General features: G+C 35.5%; 1 protein-coding gene across 4 annotated transcripts; it reads right to left on the reverse strand.

Moving 5' to 3' along the window:
• Nucleotides 1-5,908: 5,908 nt before the first annotated feature.
• On the reverse strand, nucleotides 5,909-17,961 carry lhx9 (LIM homeobox 9). Of its 4 annotated transcripts, XM_049465232.1 has the most exons (6): nucleotides 17,853-17,961; nucleotides 14,998-15,377; nucleotides 14,056-14,258; nucleotides 13,275-13,630; nucleotides 9,707-9,909; nucleotides 6,953-9,145 (listed from the first exon to the last, which is right to left on the reverse strand). In XM_049465232.1, exons 2-6 carry the CDS (start codon nucleotides 15,169-15,171, stop codon nucleotides 8,891-8,893), a joined length of 1,191 nt encoding a protein of 396 aa, XP_049321189.1. In that variant the 5' UTR covers nucleotides 15,172-15,377; nucleotides 17,853-17,961; the 3' UTR covers nucleotides 6,953-8,890.
• Between the last annotated feature and the right edge of the window lie 1,791 nt (nucleotides 17,962-19,752).

Raw genomic sequence — 19,752 nt, forward strand, 5'->3', positions numbered from 1 at the left:
CAGATTGCTTAGAGAACCTTAAGATCCTCAAATCTCTCCAAACTAAACAAAAATTACATTACTGCTTCAGTAAACAGTGAAATAATCTCCCTACTGACATAAGACTCTTGGCATCAGTTAATTTCTTTTATTTAAAAATGCCTAAAGACTTTTTTTTTTTTTTTTACTTTTAGTAGTTTTTGAACCTTGAACCTTCACTGTAAAAAAAGTACAAGCATTTGCACTTGGTGTACTGGTTTACAGTACTAGTCAAATGTTTGGACACACCTTCTCATTCAGTGTTTAGCTTTATTTATTTGGTGATTTGGGATGAGCTAAGCTTTACAGCATGAAAGAAAAGCAGTAACTATTGTTCAGCACCTCCAGGAACTCCTTAAAGATGCTGGGAAAACTGGAGGGTAGGGTAGGTCACTCTACTAAGAGTGTGCAAATCTCTCATTAAAGCTAAATGTGGTACTTAGAAGAATCTAAAGAATAAAACATATTCTGGCTTGTTTAACACTTTAAGTTTATGGAATGCTTATGCTTGTGTTCCTTTCCTTCCTATGATATTAAATTTACAATGTAAAATATCATAAAAAGTAAGACAGTGTGTCTGCACTTTTGACTGGTACTGTAATAGTTCATCAATATATTAAGTTAAATAAACCCAGGTCAGTTTCTTTTCACTGCATGAGGTATTTTTGTATGCTGAATGAAATGAAAACAATTCTTACAGTGTTGGTTCACACTGGCTATTATTTTGTATTTCTATTTATTTGTCTAATTCGTTGTATTTGCATTATACAACTGCTTTTCTAGTAAAAACATGTTTTAGTCAATATTACATTTATTACCTAAAGCACCCTTTTACCTTATTCAGAGTGTCCTGAAGAATAATGCTTAAAATAAATGCTAGATAAATAAGCCTGTTGTTCAGTCGCTTGAGATGTGGTCCTTTTCAGAACTAAATCTAAGATGGTCATAGCCATGGAGCCCATTTGAGTGAGGAGGGTGCTGTAAATGTGTGTCTGTGTGAACACGTCCAGCTGACTCATTGGCGCAAGTTAAACTTACAAATGTGACTTTTTTTTCTCTGCTGTTTATAGCATTAAAAGCAGAGTGGTGCTCAAAATGTAGAAAAAGTATAAATAAATGCCAAATAATGTAGTTGACTTGAGTAAATTAACCCTTTTGCTGCTGCCCAATAGTTTGGTAGAGCACATTTAAGTCACTGTATCTTTTTAAAGACAGTATAATAAACACTAATAAACTGAACTCAACCTGATTGTGCCATCTCTACCAATTAGTAGATGTATGTTAGGCAAATAAAATCTAATATACTAGATATTTAAAAAATAGAATATTATTGAAAAAGTTACTTTATTTCAGTAATAATATGATATATATATATATATATATATATATATATATATATATATATATATACAGTTGTGGTCAAAAGTTTACATACACTTGTAAAAAAACATAATGTTATGGCTGTCTTGAGTTTTCAATAAGTTCTACAACTCTTATTTTTCTGTGATAGAGTGATCGGAACACATACATGTTTGTCACAAAAAACAGTCATAAAATTTGGTTCTTTCATAAATTTATTATGGGTCTGCTGAAAATGTCACCAAATCTGCTGGGTCAAAAATATACATACAGCAACATTAGTATTTGGTTACATGTCCCTTGGCCATTTTCACGGCAACTAGGCGCTTTTGGTAGCCATCCACAAGCTCCTGGCAAGCTTCAGGTCGAATGTTTGACCACTCTTCTTGACAGAATTGGTGCAGTTCAGCTAAATGTGATGGTTTTCTTGCATGAACCCGTTTCTTTAGCACTGTCCACATGTTCTCAATGGGGTTTAAGTCAGGACTTTGGGAAGGCCATTCTAAAACCTTAATTCTAGCCTGGTTTAGCCATTCCTTTACCACTTTTGATGTGTGTTTTGGGTCATTGTCTTGTTGGAACACCCAACTGCGCCCAAGACCCAACCTTCGGGCTGATGGTTTTAAGTTTTCCTGCAGAATTTGGAGGTAATCCTCCTTCTTCATTATACCATTTACTTTCTGCAAAGAACCAGTTCCACTGGCAGCAAAACATCCCCAGAGCATAATACTACCACCACCATGCTTGACAGTAGGCATGGTGTTCCTGGGATTAAAGGCCTCACCTTTTCTCCTCCAAACATATTGTTGGGTGTTGTGGCCAAACAGCTCAATTTTTGTTTCGTCTGACCAGAGAACTTTCCTCCAGAAGGTTTTATCTTTGTCCATGTGATCAGCAGCAAACTTCAGCCGAGTCTTAAGGTGCCTTTTCTGGAGCAAGGGCTTCTTTCTTGCACGGCAGCCTCTCAGTCCATGGCGATGTAAAACACGCTTGACTGTGGAGACTGACACCTGTGTTCCATCAGCTTCCAAATCCTTGCAGACCTGCTTCTAGGTGATTCTTGGTTGACTCTTGACCATCCTGACCAATCTCCTCTCGGCAGCATGTGATAGCTTGCGTTTTCTTCCTGATCGTGGCAGTGACACAACTGTTCCATGCACTTTATACTTGCGTATAATTGTCTGCACAGTTGCTCTTGGGACCTGTAGCTGCTTTGAAATGGCTCCAAGTGACTTCCCTGACTTGTTCAAGTCAATAATTCGCTTTTTCAGATCCACACTGAGTTCCTTTGACTTTCCCATTGTAGCTTTTGTAGCTGAGTCTAATCACTGGGTCAAATGAGCCCTATTTAAATGGGCTCATGAGAAGTCAACAGCTGTAGTCAATCAGAATCACTTACAAGAAGTGAAGAGGCCATGACATGAAGCTAATTTGATTGACACAACTCGCTACATCACCAAAATTGACAAATTTTGTTGCTGTATGTATATTTTTGACCCAGCAGATTTGGTGACATTTTCAGCAGACCCATAATAAATTTATGAAAGAACCAAATTTTATGACTGTTTTTTGTGACAAACATGTATGTGTTCCGATCACTCTATCACAGAAAAATAAGAGTTGTAGAACTTATTGAAAACTCAAGACAGCCATAACATTATGTTTTTTTACAAGTGTATGTAAACTTTTGACCACAACTGTATATATATATATATATATATATATATATATATATATATATATATATATATATATATATATATATATGTATTAAACACAGAGTGATCTATTTTAAGCTTCTTTTTTTTTCTTTTATAACACAGTGGACCAACACCAGCAGATGACATGTCTCTCCAAACCATCACTGATCATCAGTAAATTTAACATTTCATTTGGAAATCAAGGGGGCAGAGTCTGGAGGAAGAGTGGAGAGACACACAGTCACAGTAGTGTGAAGTTTCCACCAATCAGTGATGGTTTGGAGAAACATGTCATCTGCTGGTGTTGATCCATCTGCTGGTGTTTTCCCGGAAAATCTTACAGCACCTTATTCTTCCCTCTGCTGACAACTTTTATGGAGATGTGGATTTCATTTTCCAGCAGGATTTGGCACACTGCCCACACTGCCAAAAAAATACTGTTTGGTCTTATATAATATTCTAATTTTCTGAGACACTAAGTTTTAGGTTTTCATTGGCTGTAAGCCATAATCATCAACAATAAAATCAAAAATAAATTATTAAAATAGATCACTCTGTGTGTAATTCATTTATTTAATATATACGTTTCAAATTTTGAACTGAATTACTGAAATAAAGTAACTTTTCAATTATATTGTTTTTTTATGCACTAGTAGGTAGTTCACTGTCTTTTGGTAGTATGCCTCTCACTTCTTTTCCAATGTTGATTGTTTTTACTTGAGATTACAAAGGTTAACCAATACTATTTTTAGCATATTATACTTCAGAGGCACACTATTATAATTATTGTTAATGTTTTGCATTTGTGGTTTGTGCTCTGACAATGTGTCTCAGTTTTTATGCAGGTGTATATTTGAGTATTTTGAGTCTTTGAAAGGAAAAAAAAATCCCTGAACAATATATATATATATATATATATATATATATATATATATATATATATATATATATATATATATATATATACTCTATTGATTTTTTTTTCTTGTTGTTAAAGGATTAACAAAGGTTTGCTGATTTATTACACACAACTGCACCCATGTCTGTCTCTTACCCAGTACGCATATCACCATTTCACCCATTTTATAGTAGCCCATTTTAAATTCACTGAATGAGCATATTTTATGTGCATATGCCAGTGTTTGCTTCACTTTATGTGTGTAAGCATTTTGGTTACACTACTTAAAATTCGAGTCAGCATGATGTACTCAGCAATTCAGCAAGTGGAGCTCGTGTGATTTTATAAAGAAGCTTGTATCATCCAGTAGTATTAGGGCTGCATGAAAGGATAAAAGTGCAAAGTTGAAATGCTGTATCAACACTATATTAGCTGAAGATTGTCGCTGTCAGATAAAATCCTTGGGTTTTACTTCCCTAATTTGGGAAAAAAAAGACCTCCCATTTGCTCTGTGTGACAATTTTCTGAGGAATAAACACAATTAGCATTATATTTAAAGCTAAGAATAATATTTTATCTTCTCCTGAAACCTTGTTTCCTGAAAAGTTACTGTTTTAATGACAAATGCTTTAGTTCCAACAGTGACGACATATGTAGATATAAAAAAAAAGTCTGTTTATGTTAATTGGACTTGCATGTTGAGGGTCAGGGGGTCCGTTGTCTTCCTTCCTGCTGGATATGGTGTCCGTCCACATTTCAGCGCTCTTTGTAAAAGTTCTTCAGCATGACTCATCATTGTGTCTTTCCGGCCTCCCCGAAGGACTGCGATTTTATAGCAAACTCCCATCCAATTCCCTCAGGTCCCGAGCTTTTAGAGGCTCTGAAGCATGCCATGACTTTGCTCCAAGGACTCACCACAATCTAAACTGTTTAAATTGGAACCATTTGACAATTTTTTTAAGACAATGTGAGTTTTGAATGGCATTAGTAACAGTGTGATCCTAGTTTATGGATGTAAAGTGTAGAGTAAATACTGTATATATTTATAAATGCAAGTGAGAGTGAAGAATAAATCAAAATTCTAATACAACTAAAAATAAAACTTTTAATTAATAAATTTAGTCTTTTTAGTATTAGTTGTGTAATTTTAGTGTACATATCTAATTTTTTTTGTGTCTATGTCTATATACAGTATCTAATTGTTTTGTTATTTGACATCTTTTTTGATATTTTATATTAGTTGTTTATCTGTGTTTTACATATCCTTTTTCCTTTTTATATTATTAGATTTTTTTTCTGCTATCAGCAAAGCATTTCACTACTAGTTGTACCATGTTTGACTATTTATGTGAAACATTTCAATATACTTTAAAGCTTTTAAATTCTCAAATGTGTTTAGAAATATATAGTCACTGTCATAAATATGCAAAAAAAAAAATAAGTTTTTCACTTTTTGACATAATGTGTATATCTAGTTATTCTTACACTGTGTCAGTATTTCTTGATGAATAGACATTTAGACATGCTCCAAAATTGCAGTATTATAATATTTTACATTAGCTTTAATTGAAAAAATTATAAGTTTTTATCTTGTGTAAGGTTTTGGAGAAATCATGTTATATATTACTATATATTACTGATTTAGGCTAAAGTTCAGTATTAACAGAAACAGATATGCAATTTAACTACCAAGACAAAGTGTATATACTGCATATACAGTATATATGACTTCCAACAATACCTAAAAACAGCAAAAAAAAAAAAAAAAGGCCCCAGTCAGTGGGCGGAGCTTACAGAGCTATGTTAGCATGTTTACAATCAGAATTCAACACTCAGCTGCTTAGTGGCCCTCCGTGTGGTGCAACATTCCTCCATGCGTTCATTCGCAACACTGCGCCGATGCATAGTGTGGAAATTAAAGCCGAAACCAAAGTGAATTATTCATACTTCTGAGAGAAGTATTTTATTATTGAAATAATGCATGCATTTGTGGAGTTATTGTTTCCCTTTCCATGGGAGGATCTTGGATTCACAAGGGAGATGTATTCTGTGGTTTATTTTACAGATCGCAACAAATGGAACATCAGAACAAAATAATCGACCTACTCATCTCTGAAAAATGGAAACAGGTAATAAGGTGCATGCAACATGTGAAGCTTTTTTTTAATTCTTCCTTTTCTGATAGATTTGGCAAAAAAAAAAAAACATACCAGCGCTGGGTCTGATCAACATTCTGCCATTCTGCTCTTCAGTTTTAAGGAGGCCATGTATGTGAGAGAGAGAGTGTGTGAGTTTTTGACAGCGACATTCATGGAATCAACTTTTATAGCAAAGAGAATTACATTAGATTTAAGTGTAGGCTCGTATAGTGTCTGTGTGTGTATATGTATGTGTTTGTGTGTGTATATATATATATATGTGAGAAAATGAGAGTTTGTGTGTGTGTGTGTTGTGTTTGTGTAAAGTGTGCATTAGTGTGTATTTCTTTGTCCTGTCTCGTCTTATCATCGTTATTCTGTTATGTACAACCAGAAATCCATACAATTGATTTTTTTTTTAACTTTTGTCATTGTCATTCTGATACAAAGAGCATAAGATATAAGAAAAAGCTCACATATCAAGTGGATTCTCCTCCGAGCGTCGACTCAAACATTCAGAAGATAGATTTTTTTTTTTTTAAAAGAAGTGTTTTTTTTTTTTTTGTCATGATTTTTTTTGTTGTTGTAGTTGCTGTTGTTGTTGGTTTAGCTTTTAGCACTAGCATCTTATCCTAATATAGTCTTTGTCTTCAATGGTGAGGAATTCCGATCAAAGTTTCCCCCTTCTTTTAATACTTTAGGGAATTTTCAAACGCCGTGAAGTATGGCTGTAATGCCCCAAGATTTGTTCTCCCTGAAAGAAATCATAAAGTAACAATATATTAAACTACAAAGCAACCTGGCTTTAAGAGGTTTGCATTTAGTTTTAGTAATTTATAATAATAAAAAAATACGTATATAAATATATAAATCAAGGTGTGCTTTCTAGCATTGGTCTGAGATCAGTTGCTTTATAACGTAGCCATAATCATGCATTAAAAAAAAAAGCAGTCCTTTTTCTGAATCGATCACAGGGCTTTAGTGCAAATCCATGGGGCATTACTTTGGAACAATAAAGAGAATGAAATTGGAAATCAATATCAAAAATGAGAGTAAGAGATGTGCGGGAGGGAGTTCTGACTGGGTATCAATCATCAATATCATGTTTCAGTTGATGTGACCAAAAAACTGCAAATTTGAGAGACAACACAACAAAAAAAAATAAACAGAAATGGTCGTGTAATGAAAAATAAAACTCTGTTAAAACCAAGTGTTTTTTTATTCACACAAATTTAATAAGATATAACAACCGTTTGGTCCATAAATATTTAAGGGGAAATAGTTTCTATACACCATCTTTTTTTTTCAAGAAACAAGGAAACATGGACAATCTTGATAGAACACGTACTGTACTATTAACACGAAGATCAATATATAAGATTCTTGGATTTTTACCAACTATATTTGAAAGAGTGCACAACTGCTTTCTATGACATCGCTGCCCCCTTCATAACAGAACACACCATTAAAAAGATCGTCGAAATATCAAATGAAAACAACAAAAAAAAACAAAAACAAATAAACAAAAAAAAAAATTAAGAAACCAAAAACAGTACAAAACTAGTGAGGCGTCTCAAAGGATGTGAATCAGTTAAACAAACAAGACATGTATCTCCTGAATTTTCACAAACTCTCTTCCAAGTTATAGCGTAAGGCACATAGCAGAACTGAGTTAGGCATCTACTTCATGAAGTAGATCTAGAGTACCACTTTGTTCTACAACAGAACAAATTTCCAAATTTACCATCACACAATGAATTAGTTCACCCTAGCGAGCTAGGAGCCGGATCAGTCCTTAACCATCCCTCACTTAAGCTTCCAGTCAGAATAAATGTTGAATAAATTTGTTTTTCTGGTCTGTTCAGTGGCAAGTGTTCGTTAAAAAATATGTGATTATGCTTGAGGAGGAAAATTAACTGATTTATGTCTTTCTGACCAATTTTACATCCTACAATATATTTCGTAAAAAATCTGTTCCAAGAAACTCAACCTTTTCTTAAAAAAAACAAACTCCCTAGCTCTAATTCTCACCCTGAGCAGCACTATCATAATGCACTTTTCACTAGCAATTGTCTTGTCACTGAGTGACTGTATATGATAACAGTTCATGGGCAGTTAAAATACAAAACTGCAAGTCATAATTGTTCAAAGTGCTTCTCTGTACAATCAATGAAAACATAGCCCATCCATTAAAATAACTGAAATAATTGATTAGACGTTTCTTTCATTTATCCGGGCCAATATAGGGATCATGACATTTGGAACAGTTACCACTGCACAGATGATCTTTAAGTCCTAATTAGAGCTGCATTGTTGTACTATTTTGAGGTTTAGGCATCCACCTGGCATTTGAGCTGTTAAGTTAATGTCTATGTCTATCAGCTGTATTGGGAACATTCAGAAAATAACAAAAAGCATTGTGACCTCATGTTACTTAAAGACTTAAAGGTTTACCTTGAGGGTTAACCTGAACAAAAGCTTCTCTGACTATGATTTAGGCATGTTGTCCGCTTCCACATATCAATAGTTCAATAGTTCAAATATGCTAACAGTAGGCCTTTATGAGAACATAGTGCATTAAAAAGAAACATACGTGAAAACTCAGCTGCCAAGTGGTTGCAAATGCTACACATTACATTTCTTCATTTCCTTCATTTTTAGAGTCTCCAAAGGGGTCTGTCTCTGGTTGCTTGAGGGTGTTTTGTGAACAACAACAAAAATTAATAATCAAATTTTTTGAAGGAAAAAAAAAAATAAAGGACAAAAACAATTTTGTGTTAGAAAAGATTTGTCAAGGTAGTTTGTGGGGGACTCCCGGAATCGTGGCTGTCCAAACTAGAGGTCACTGATGTTACTACGGTGATAGAGGGATTGGTCAGGTCTGTTAGTGTGGTGGCGGTGCTGGGCGGGGTCAGTGCACCGCTGTCGGAGGAGGGTGGAGGAAGTGACGTGCCGTCGGCCTTATCAACACCCCCATTCTCCTGCCGCAAAACGTTCCTTCTGAATTTGGCCCGTGCGTTTTGGAACCAAACCTGCAAACCAATCCCAATGGCTTTACTTTTCTGATGTCTGCTGCGAATTATTATTGTCATAAATCTACCTTTAGAATATTATCATCACAGTGCTTTTTACCACTACTAAACAATTCCAAAATGCAGAAATAAAAAAAAATTACGTTATCGCATATTCTAGAAAAACTGGCCTCAGATTTTGATCCAACAATCAACTGAATGGAAAGAATTACTGTTGTCATTTGGGGTTCCTCTAAGAACCTTTAAGAGCCTTCTCCCTGAACTTTAAGTGCACCTCTCAGACATCTCCAACCAAATCTCTACAGTATAGAGAATTTACACTCATATAAAACACAGCTATCCATTGCTCTAGTTATTAAACTGTTACCTTACAAATATGTATTACTTACTACCCAATAGTATTACTACTCAAGTTAAAGCTTAAATGGCTCTACAAGTAATGGATGAATACACAAAACACAAAGGGGTTGATGGCTGATGTGAAAAGAAAATATCCGATAAAGGGGAATGTGAGATGACATCTATATATATATATCTTTTGCAGAATAATTAAATGCTTACCTGAAGAACTCTTTTGGTGAGGCCTGTTTTCTGAGCAAGCTGCTTTAAGTCCTTGGCATCAGGGTTGTGGTTAATGGCAAAGTAGGACTTCATGGTTCGGAGTTGGTGGTGCTTGAAGGACGTACGCATGCGTTTGGTCTTCTGCGAGGGAGGGTAGGGCTGCTGATCTCGATCCAAATGGTCTGCGTCATTTTCATTACAACCTGAGACCCAAGAAGACAGAGGAAAGCAAAGGCTCAGTGGAAAAAGCCAAAAAAATGCACAAACAAGTAAAGGGAAGAGAAAACCTTAACTAGGGTATATGTTCTTTTGGACTGAGCCTCTGGGTAACTGCCAGACTGTGAAGATCTGTTCAATGGTATCTACATTCCTACTGAAAAAGAGCCATGTAAAAGCCAAAAGGAATCTGTTCACAGTCTAAAACTGGAGATATGAGTGGAATTAAAATTAGTTGAGAGTTATAGTGGACTACATGGCACAGAAAATGAGCTGGCAGTAGTAGAAATGTAAAAGTACGCATATAAAGAACCAAATATCATTAAAAAAAACTAGTTTCTACAATGCAACACAGCACTAAAACCATGCACCTCTATATTTACTCCTCTATATTCAGTATCAATCTCGCTCCAGCATTTTTGGGTGCATTTTTGTACTTTGAATTTTGAAATATCTGTAGCTTTTCTTTTTTAAAGAAAACATACTTATCTTAAGTAAATATATCTTCTTAAGTATGTTAAAAGGGGAAGTAAGGAAAGTAGGTTATCAGCATGCATGTTATGGCATGCGCTAATGGTTTGATTTCAGTTATATTTAATTTGTCAAAACTCAGCACAAAATGAAACGAGTGATGTGAAATCTGTTATGACTACAAAACGCCTCAGATTATAATATCAAAATATAGACACTGTAAAATAAAGAACATAATTGATGTTGATTTACGCTGTATTTGGAAATTTTGTATTTATATAAAATATTGCTTTTGGTACTTAAATCTAGGTTTAACTTATTATTATTTTATTTAAAGCATTAGTTTAAGGCTAATAAAGCAAATAAAACAGTTGAAACCAATTTTATTATTTTTTTATTTTGAACTGAAAAACGTATACACCTTTTTAGAACAAAAATCAGTCTCAAAACAAAGCTTTTAATTTAAAACAGGTTAAAATGTGAAAAAATGTTAAATAAAAATACTCGCCTCTAATTAAGACTGACTTATATTTCTACAAAAGAAATCAACTAAATCTCGTTATTTTTCCCAAATTTGGGCACATCAGCGGTCAGGGTCAGTCCCGGGTCATGCACAGCGCTCATGCCTTTTGCGCGTTTTTATTTTTTCTTTTGTTTGTTTGTTTGTTTGTTTGTTTTTTTTGCCGGGAAAATGTTCGCAAGCCTTAACAATAATTTTAATAATAGAAAAAAAAATACCACAGATTTCTAAAAGGAAACCCACTATTTTGCCTTCAACTTTCTTATTTTGTCGGTCTTGTTGCTTTTGAGTTACAGCTTTAAGCTCAAATAAACTCTTCCAGCCCCTATATCGCGTTTGACAGCTGAATAATAATAGCCTGTCTTTCATAATTAGGATAATATTCCCGAGAATCAGAATCAAGAGTTCAACATACATACACTTCGTGTCGTCAACAAAATGTTATATATACCACACCGTTCGCAACAAGTCAGTCTACGCCAGATCCCACCACCAGGGGGCGCTACTGATAAACTGATGCTGATGTAGAGGCTCAGTTAAAATGTGCCACATGGCCTTTAAAAATGGGGAGGGGGGGTTGAAGTTTTTGCTGCTGATTACCTAAATGTTGCATCCTAAATGCTGAAATAAACTTTCACAGCCCACCAAACTAACAAACAATTTTTAACTGAGCTGTTCTGCCTTGTTTTTGTTTTTAAGCTCTCTGCCAACCTCAATCTCAGCCTTAACCCCAACATAATACCCTCCCAAAAAAACTATGAATATAACCCTTGACAATCAATTAAAGAAAATATTTAATTAAACAATTTAAATTAAATGAATGTTTGTAGATGTTTGCTGAATTTCAGAAACTGAAATGTGTCTTAGCATTGGAACATAGCACGTCCAGTCATTCATACTGATAATAAAATTCGCAAAGCAGTTCAATTCACAAAAAAATAAATTGTTTCACAAGCGAGGGGTCCATGAGACCCTGGACTCTTTTTCTAGGCTCTTTTTGTCTTTAGTCTGCCCAGCAGCAGAGTGACCCCTCTGCAGCTCCATCCACGCGGATTCCGACGTCGCCTTCAATTAATACAGAACAATTAACGCACAGATTGCCCTTATTCCTCTCCATTCATGAAGAAACGGCAGAATCTTGGCACACCAAGCCAGACTTTTTTTTAGCCGCTCAGAGATGCACTGTAACGGCGATGACAAAAGAGGCGCAGCGGGGTCGCGGTGTGACACACTGAAGCTGAACAGAGGGAGAGTTCGGATTAAAGCGGCGTTATGCAGGAGATTATTGTATTTTAATCTAAACGTTCAGAATGATAACTCCGTTCCTGCCGCTTTCATTATTTTGGTATTTGCTAATTATATTGTTATCTAATGAGCGAAACCTCTAATAATCAGGACCGTTAATTAATCATTAAAACATAATAAGAGAATTCGCACCTCTCCTCCGAAGCTCCGAACAACCTCAATACGACATAAAAACAGGATTTTTAGATGTTTCTTACAAAGGAATTTCTCCGTCATTGCTAAACTTGTCTATATAAGTTAAAATATATATATATATATATATATATATATATATATATATATATATATATATATATATATATATATACACAATATATTTAAGTCTATATCTATATCTTTAGTTCGTTTGTTTTGTTTTGTTATATTTTGTTTTTAGCAATAAAAAATATATGGCTCAAATAAAATTTCAGTTCAGGACAAATGTAGATTCGTTGACCTGGGAATGTGAATGCCCGAGAAAGAAACTGTCACTTTTTGTAACCTTTAATTTTTAATTAGATTGAAAGGCTTTTGTTTTTAATTTATTGATTTTAAATCGGTGTGTGTTTTATATATATTATTTTTCAGTCCTACAAATTAAATTGTGGTGGTGGTTTTAACTATCATCGTTATTTCTTTATTTAAAAGCATGTTAAATTTTAACTGCATTTAAAAAGTTACTTTGGTAAGTTTTCATTTAAAACATTATAATATACATTTAGTATTATTTTTGATTGAGACATTTAATTTGACATTGTCTTCTTTTGTGGATTTTCATTTTTAACTAAATATTATGTTTAATATTGATTTATTCTTTTTCCACTTTTAATTTAATTTATATTCCATATGTTTGATTTTTGTTTTACTAATATCATTTAATGCTGCATTGAATATTTAACTTTAAAATAATGTTTTAAATTATGTTGATTGTAATTTTTGAGTTAACTTCATTTTTACTATTGTAAGTCTTCAGTTTGTGTTAAATATTAGTTTTGTATATCTTGTTTAGTAAAATTCAGCTTGCCGATTTTCCACCTTTACCTCCTCTCCTTGCAGTAGCTAAACAAAGCGCCTTACCTGAGTTGTAGGTGTTGATATCGATGCCCATGGCGGGACTCTTGCGTTTCCGTGGCCTGCCCTTCTGCACTGCGCTCGCGCCGTTGAAGTAGGGCAGAGCGAGCCCACCGCCCTTGGCCGCGAGCTCGGCGTAGTTGAGCGGCGCGTGGTACTCCCCCTGCACCAGGCTCTCGAAGTGTGCCCGGCAGTAAACCAGGTTCTCCCGCATGCCGAAGTGGTCGCCCGTCGTCAGCGTCTTGTTGCACGACGTGCATGTAAAGCAGCTCAGATGGTACACGGAGTCCCGGGCGCGCATCACCATTTCCGAAGCCGAGATGCCCAGGTGGCAGCGGGCACACCTCTGCACGGAGAACCTTCTGGAACAGTCAAGAACGCCATTTACAAACAGGCCGATTTCCCCCACTACCACCAGTTTACCAGTTTATCTGTTTTAATAAGCATTTGCAGGTTTGAAGGACAGTGATTTATCTTCTCAAGAAGCTCTGTGGCCTGTAGGCCGTGTGAGCCCATAGTTCGGTATTTTAATTAGGCAAAATTGCAGTTATCAAGGAATGAAAATTCATTCATTAGATGAATGTGGGTGGTCCAAATGTGGCCACGCTAATTTGTGGAATATTCCTGTATACAGTGCATGTCATGCTAAACCCTTTAAATGTTGTCTTAGTGAGTTTTGTAGTTGTTTCACTCTTGGTGACAGTGCTGTAATTTTTAAGTTTTGTACTGTATGTGTTTTTGATGGATAGAAAGATAGAAATGCCTCTTTTTTTCCGGGCTTCCTTACCTGTAGTAATCCTCTTTGCAGTAAATGCTGCCATCCTTGGCGAAGCAGGTCAGCTCCGACTCCAAGGCCAGTTTACATTCACAGCACTTGAGGCAGCGGAGGTGCCATTGCTTGTCCACCGCAAGTAAGTAGTACCTGTCTGAGATCTTGGACCCACAGCCGGCGCACAGGGCGGGTTTCTCCGGGCTCACGGAGGGCATGCTCTGCGGAGAGAGCACCCAAACACCTCTTACATTCACTCGAGTGTCAAGCATTGAAATTAACGCAAGGAAAAACACGCTAGCCTGTTTAAAGCAACTCTTACCTGAAGTAAAATAAATAAAGCACAAAAATATATAATAATAAAAACACACATGAGCTGTGATTGTTAATACAGATTAGTTTAGCTTTCTAACCTTGCAAAATAACAACTTTGCCAGAAAAGGGCAAAGTTAAACAATAGATTTAGGGGTGTTATTTTAGCGATTGTCCGATTAGGCCTCACTTGCTTATTTCCGGTAGCAATTTAAAAAGGCCCATTATTGGTTTTATTGTTAACGTTAATAGTTGTTGTTATTAATAATCATTTAAAAAAATAATAATAATATTGTTGTTGTTGTTGTTGTTATATAAGTGTAGCTGAATTATTTAAACAAGTAATTAAACTATTACCAACACTCCAGTAAAGCCCAACTAATATTTTGACAAATAGCTTGTTTAGTAGTTTGTTTGTTTTTTCACTGCATTCGATCGATTTTTGATGATGGGACTTTGATTTTTTTTTTATTTTATTAGCTACGTTTTTTTGCAAATGGCCAAATTCTTTATTCTTTTCATTTTAACCAGTGACCTAGCCTAGCCCACCAGAGCAAACAGCGATTTCCCTCACCAGTAGCCTCAGACTCAACACCACATTTTTTTTACTCCTTTTTTTTGTGCAAATATTGAAGTTAAAGATCTCACCGTCTCCCTGCCGTTCATCTGGACCGTTTTGGCCAGCCGCGACTCCGACTTCGATCTCCTCTCCATCTCCTCCATGATCCCTTGGATGTGCTCCCCGGAGATGCCGTGGAAAAGCATGGCTGCTGGACGCAATGTGCAACTGCTTTCTCTTGCCTTGCACCCCACCACTTCCATACGGCGCTCCGCAGCCTCAGACCATCCGAAAAGGGTCTGCAGCTCGCTCGAAAAATGCAAAATTGCGTGAAAAGGCTCCTAAAAATTTCTAAAGGTATAAAAAATTGGGGGAAAAAAGACTGCAGGCACCTTTAACGCGCCGCCTCTCCAAAAGAGACGATGCAAAACAGGAACATTCGGTGGAGCACCCTGCACTCCGTTGAGACCTTTAAAAAACAGAAAAAAGAAGGAAAGAAAGAAAACAGAGTATAATCCTGGTGGTAAGGCAAATGCAGACAGCAGGCAAGGTGTGTGTGGTTCGGCCGCGCTGATAGAAGAGTTCTAGTTGTGTGTTTTTAAGGTGAGATTGAGATAGTCCCGGTTTGCTGTCAGGGATCCGAGTGCTGGAAAGTGGAGTTTGGGACTGTGCTGAGTTGCAGAGCCCGTGTCCTATTTGTGAAGAGAGAGCACACGCCTGCCCAGCCTGGGCTAGTTGGGAGGAGGAGTTCTCCCTCTCCCTCACTCTCTCTCTCTCTTTCTGTATCTCTCTCTCTCTCACTCTATCTCCAACGACTTCTCCTTACCAACAAAGAGCTGTCACTCTCTCCTCAAAACCCTGCTGATGGGCGCTGAGGAAAAGCTATCTCAGTGTTTCTGGCTGTTTACTCTTACCTCCAGCCTCTTTAGCTAAGCACTTTCCTTCGTCCTCATGGTTTGTGGCTTTGTTTCTCGTGGCGGGAGGGAGCGTTTGGTGAAGTAGAGAGAGAGGCACCAGTAAGTTCTGGTTTTAGGGTTCAGTCAGTGAGTGGACTGGGGTGGTAAGCACTCAGAATGAACAGCATTTTTACAGGGTTATTATTATTAGGGTTATTGTTGTTACATTTTTTGAACTTGGTGTTGGTGGTGATGGTAGTGAACGATTTAAGATTATTGAGGTAGATGTTGTGAAGCAATTGCTGGTCTTTTTGGGATAGCTTGGACTGGAAGATCGATAGATGTGTGTTGGCTTAGTTTAGGAATTGTGCGAAATAATATAAAAAAACAGCTTATGATTTTATTTCGGTGATAATGGAGTAAAAGTGGTTCGCTTACAATTGGTGTATAGTGGGATCTCATTAGATATGATCATTTGGGTATGTGTGTGAGAGAGAGAGAGAGAGAGAGAGAGAGAGAGAGAGAGAGAGAGATGTAGCTATAGATGATCTTATAATTATTATTTTTTTAAATATATGATAAAGAAGTAGAGTAGTCGATTACAGAGATGATCATTTTTTTATTTTGTATTCCACTGTTTCGGAGAGGTAATTGTAATAAATTGTATTAAAAAAAATTAGAATTGGAAGTAGCGGTTTTGTTCATATATATATATATATATATATATATATATATATATATATATATATATATATATATATATATATATATATATATATATATATATGTGTGTGTGTGTGTACATGTGTACAATATATACAATGTGTGTGTGTAATTGGCCTGCAAGTGAGCTTTAATCATTTGTATTCTTCTTATTCATGATTCATCTTATTTATTCAAATCTGCTTGTCTTTTCATTCCGTCCTGCAGTTATTATTTTACAATACTACAAAATTACTATTATATATATTTTGTAATTAAATAACTACTACAATATCCCATTAGAGGCATAAGTAGTGTTATGGGAGGTAAATGTCCCGCTCCTTTTGTCCCTTTTCGCTCTGTCAGTTTGATCAGATCGTGTGAGGCGTGACGGAAAAAGACACCGAAAATTAGATTCACATTCAAACAACCATCGCCAAATTTAACTCGATCAGAGAGATTAACTGAAATCCTGAGGATTAACAAAAATGCTCACGTGCACCGTTATAAAATATATATTTTCTGATGGATCTGATAATAATCTCACTAACATCCTCTCATCTGTCAGAGCAAATTTATATTTTTTTGGTATTTGTACGCGACAGATAGTTCCAAATAGTAAATCCTTTACTTGTTAGTTTAGTATGTTTTATATTTAAGATCTATATTTCTGCATTTAATTACAAGAACGAAAATAAAAATGTATCTACTTCTTCTGCATCACATATAATAAAATAAAACAAATAGAAAAAGAAACAGAATAATTCCGTTTTTCTCACAATATAAATATTAAAACACAAAACGCAGTTTCGTGACTGTATAATAAATATACAATTTATCTTCATTATGAATTTCAGAATGTTTTAATTAAATTGACGTTTAAAAATTAAAACGATAATGCTGCATAAAAATGCTGATTGCAATTATTTAAAATGATTGATTGCGAATTATTGATTGATTGTTTATCAGATCTGCGTTCAGCAAATCAGGCCTAAATCTGTAATCAAATCTTAAACCTCTTTTCCTTCAAAACCGTTTTAATGACAATTTCACAACGATCTCACACAACAACAACAGCAGCCAACAAACTGACCTGAATCTGAATCTAAAACTGAATCTGAACTGCGCTGATATTACCTGTCTACAATAAATGGAAATATGTCAAATAAAATGCCAGCGAGGCTACAGTGATAATAATTCTCTTTTTTTATTAGCCTCTCATATAAATACTATAGGCTCTTCGGAAATGGCCAGCATGTCAGGCACTACCATCTCTATAATATATAAATATATATTTAGCTGTAGGCGAGAAAAGCTAAAACAGAGCAAGAGCTGGAGATCTTTACCGTGCGCTGAGGTGCCGTCCTGCGCTGAGCCGCGCTGGAGAGGAGGATGGCCACACTGCAGCCTATGGAAGGGAAAGGGATGCGAGAGGGATCCTACCAGCAGATGGGGGCTGTTCCTTGTTTCTTCTCCTCCATGTGGGTGTCAATTACTACAGAGCCGCGCTAGGAAAGGCGAATTTACATGCGTGTGATGCGTTTCATTATTTATCTGGAGGATCTGGAGCGCAAGGCCTCGTCCGGGGCTTGACAAAACTGGAAAATATTTTAAATCTAAGTCTGGGCTTTAGTGTGTTGCGTGTGTGTGTGTGTGAGATAGAGAGACAGAGAGAGAGATTGAGAAAGTAAGAGGAATAGGCCCCATCATTTTACTTGCCATCATGTATTGACACAAGTCGATTCTTACCAATTAACGTCTAAATAAACGTTTGCTGATCAATTAAAAAAAAAAAGTTACCCGCGTAAAGTACAGGCTTGCTTTGACCATCACTGTACGATTAGACTGTAAATGCACCATGGTTAATACGACGTTGAATTGTAAAATACATCGAACAGATGTGTGTAGAAAAAAACGCATTCACTGTTATAATAGACGTTACCTTAGGTTGGAAAGCATGGCGTTTCAGAGGGTTGAGTAGAACAAGCTAAATAGCCGAACAGGATGCTTATGAATGCCGTTCTTTCAGAGTCACAGTCATTTTTTTATTTACCCACGTTTATAGGAAACACAAGAAAAACGGATCTTGAACTTAAATGCCCAACCGAAGTCTTTTGAAAAGTAATGTATTTAACCGGCCCACACAACGATTACAAGATACATCAGAATTAAAAATTAAATAAAGAAATAAGTTGTATACAGTTCTGGAAAAAAATCTAAACCAGTTTCTCTGATTTCACAATTTATAGGTATGTGTTCGAGTAAAATAAACATTGTGTTTTTATCCTATAAACTACGGACAACATTTCTCCCAAAAAATATTTTCATTAAGAGCATTTATTTGCAGCAAATGAGAAATGGCTAAAATAACCAAAAAAAAGATGCAGAGCTTTCAGACCTCAAATAATGCAAAGAAAAGAAGTTCATATTCATATCATAAGTTTTAAAAGTTCAGAAATCAATATTTGGTGGAATAACCCTGGTTTTTAAGCACAGTTTTCATGCATCTTGGCACATTCTCCTCCACCAGTCTTACACACTGCTTTTGGATAATTTTATGCCACTCCTGGTGCAAAAATTCAAGCAGTTCAGCTTGGTTTGATGGCTTGTAATCATCCATCTTCCTCTTGATTATATTCCAGAGGTTTTCAATTTGGTAAAATTATATATATATATATATATATATATATATATATATATATATATATATATATATATATATATATATATATATATATATATGAGAGCGAGATTGTGATTTTTGCATCTTTTAATTAAAGGGTAATTTTAACTAAGTAAAAACCTTAAGCGCTAAGTACATACATTAATAGCTAATAGTAGCTACATTAACAAAATGCCTTTAATTTATTTGGAAGTCTACAGCTGAGTTATCATTTTTAGGTGGATACTCTTAAGAAATCTTTATATATATACACACATATGTATGTTACTGCATGTCCAAATTTGTAGACAGAGAGCCAGACACACATTAACCTGTTGTTGGATAGGGAAGTATACAAATATGGCATTCTTTAATTGAAAGTTACTGCAAAAGGTTTTAATTTCAGGGCATTTCAGAGTATTTCTGATAAACAGACACAATGTAGTATTTAAATCTGCAAGATTCATACAATGTCAGAAAATGATAAACAGCAAATTGGAGATATAAGGTTTTGGCATGATACACATGCTGATACACATACAAGCATGAACACAATGACCCTGTGCCAAATGCCAAGCCTAGGC

Source organism: Astyanax mexicanus, chromosome 16 (genome assembly GCF_023375975.1).
Source record: "Astyanax mexicanus isolate ESR-SI-001 chromosome 16, AstMex3_surface, whole genome shotgun sequence".
In the NCBI taxonomy this organism is placed as follows: Eukaryota; Metazoa; Chordata; class Actinopteri; order Characiformes; family Acestrorhamphidae; genus Astyanax; species Astyanax mexicanus.

Excerpts from the sequence above, each read along its gene's own strand:
- lhx9 (XM_049465232.1), bottom strand. The coding sequence starts at position 15,171 with ATGGAAGTGGTGGGGTGCAAGGCAAGAGAAAGCAGTTGCACATTGCGT. Across the intron at positions 14,259-14,997 it reads AGATGAACGGCAGGGAGACG|AGCATGCCCTCCGTGAGCCC; the intron begins GTGAGATCTTTA and ends CTCTCTCCGCAG. Across the intron at positions 9,910-13,274 it reads TATCAACACCTACAACTCAG|GTTGTAATGAAAATGACGCA; the intron begins GTAAGGCGCTTT and ends CTTGGGTCTCAG.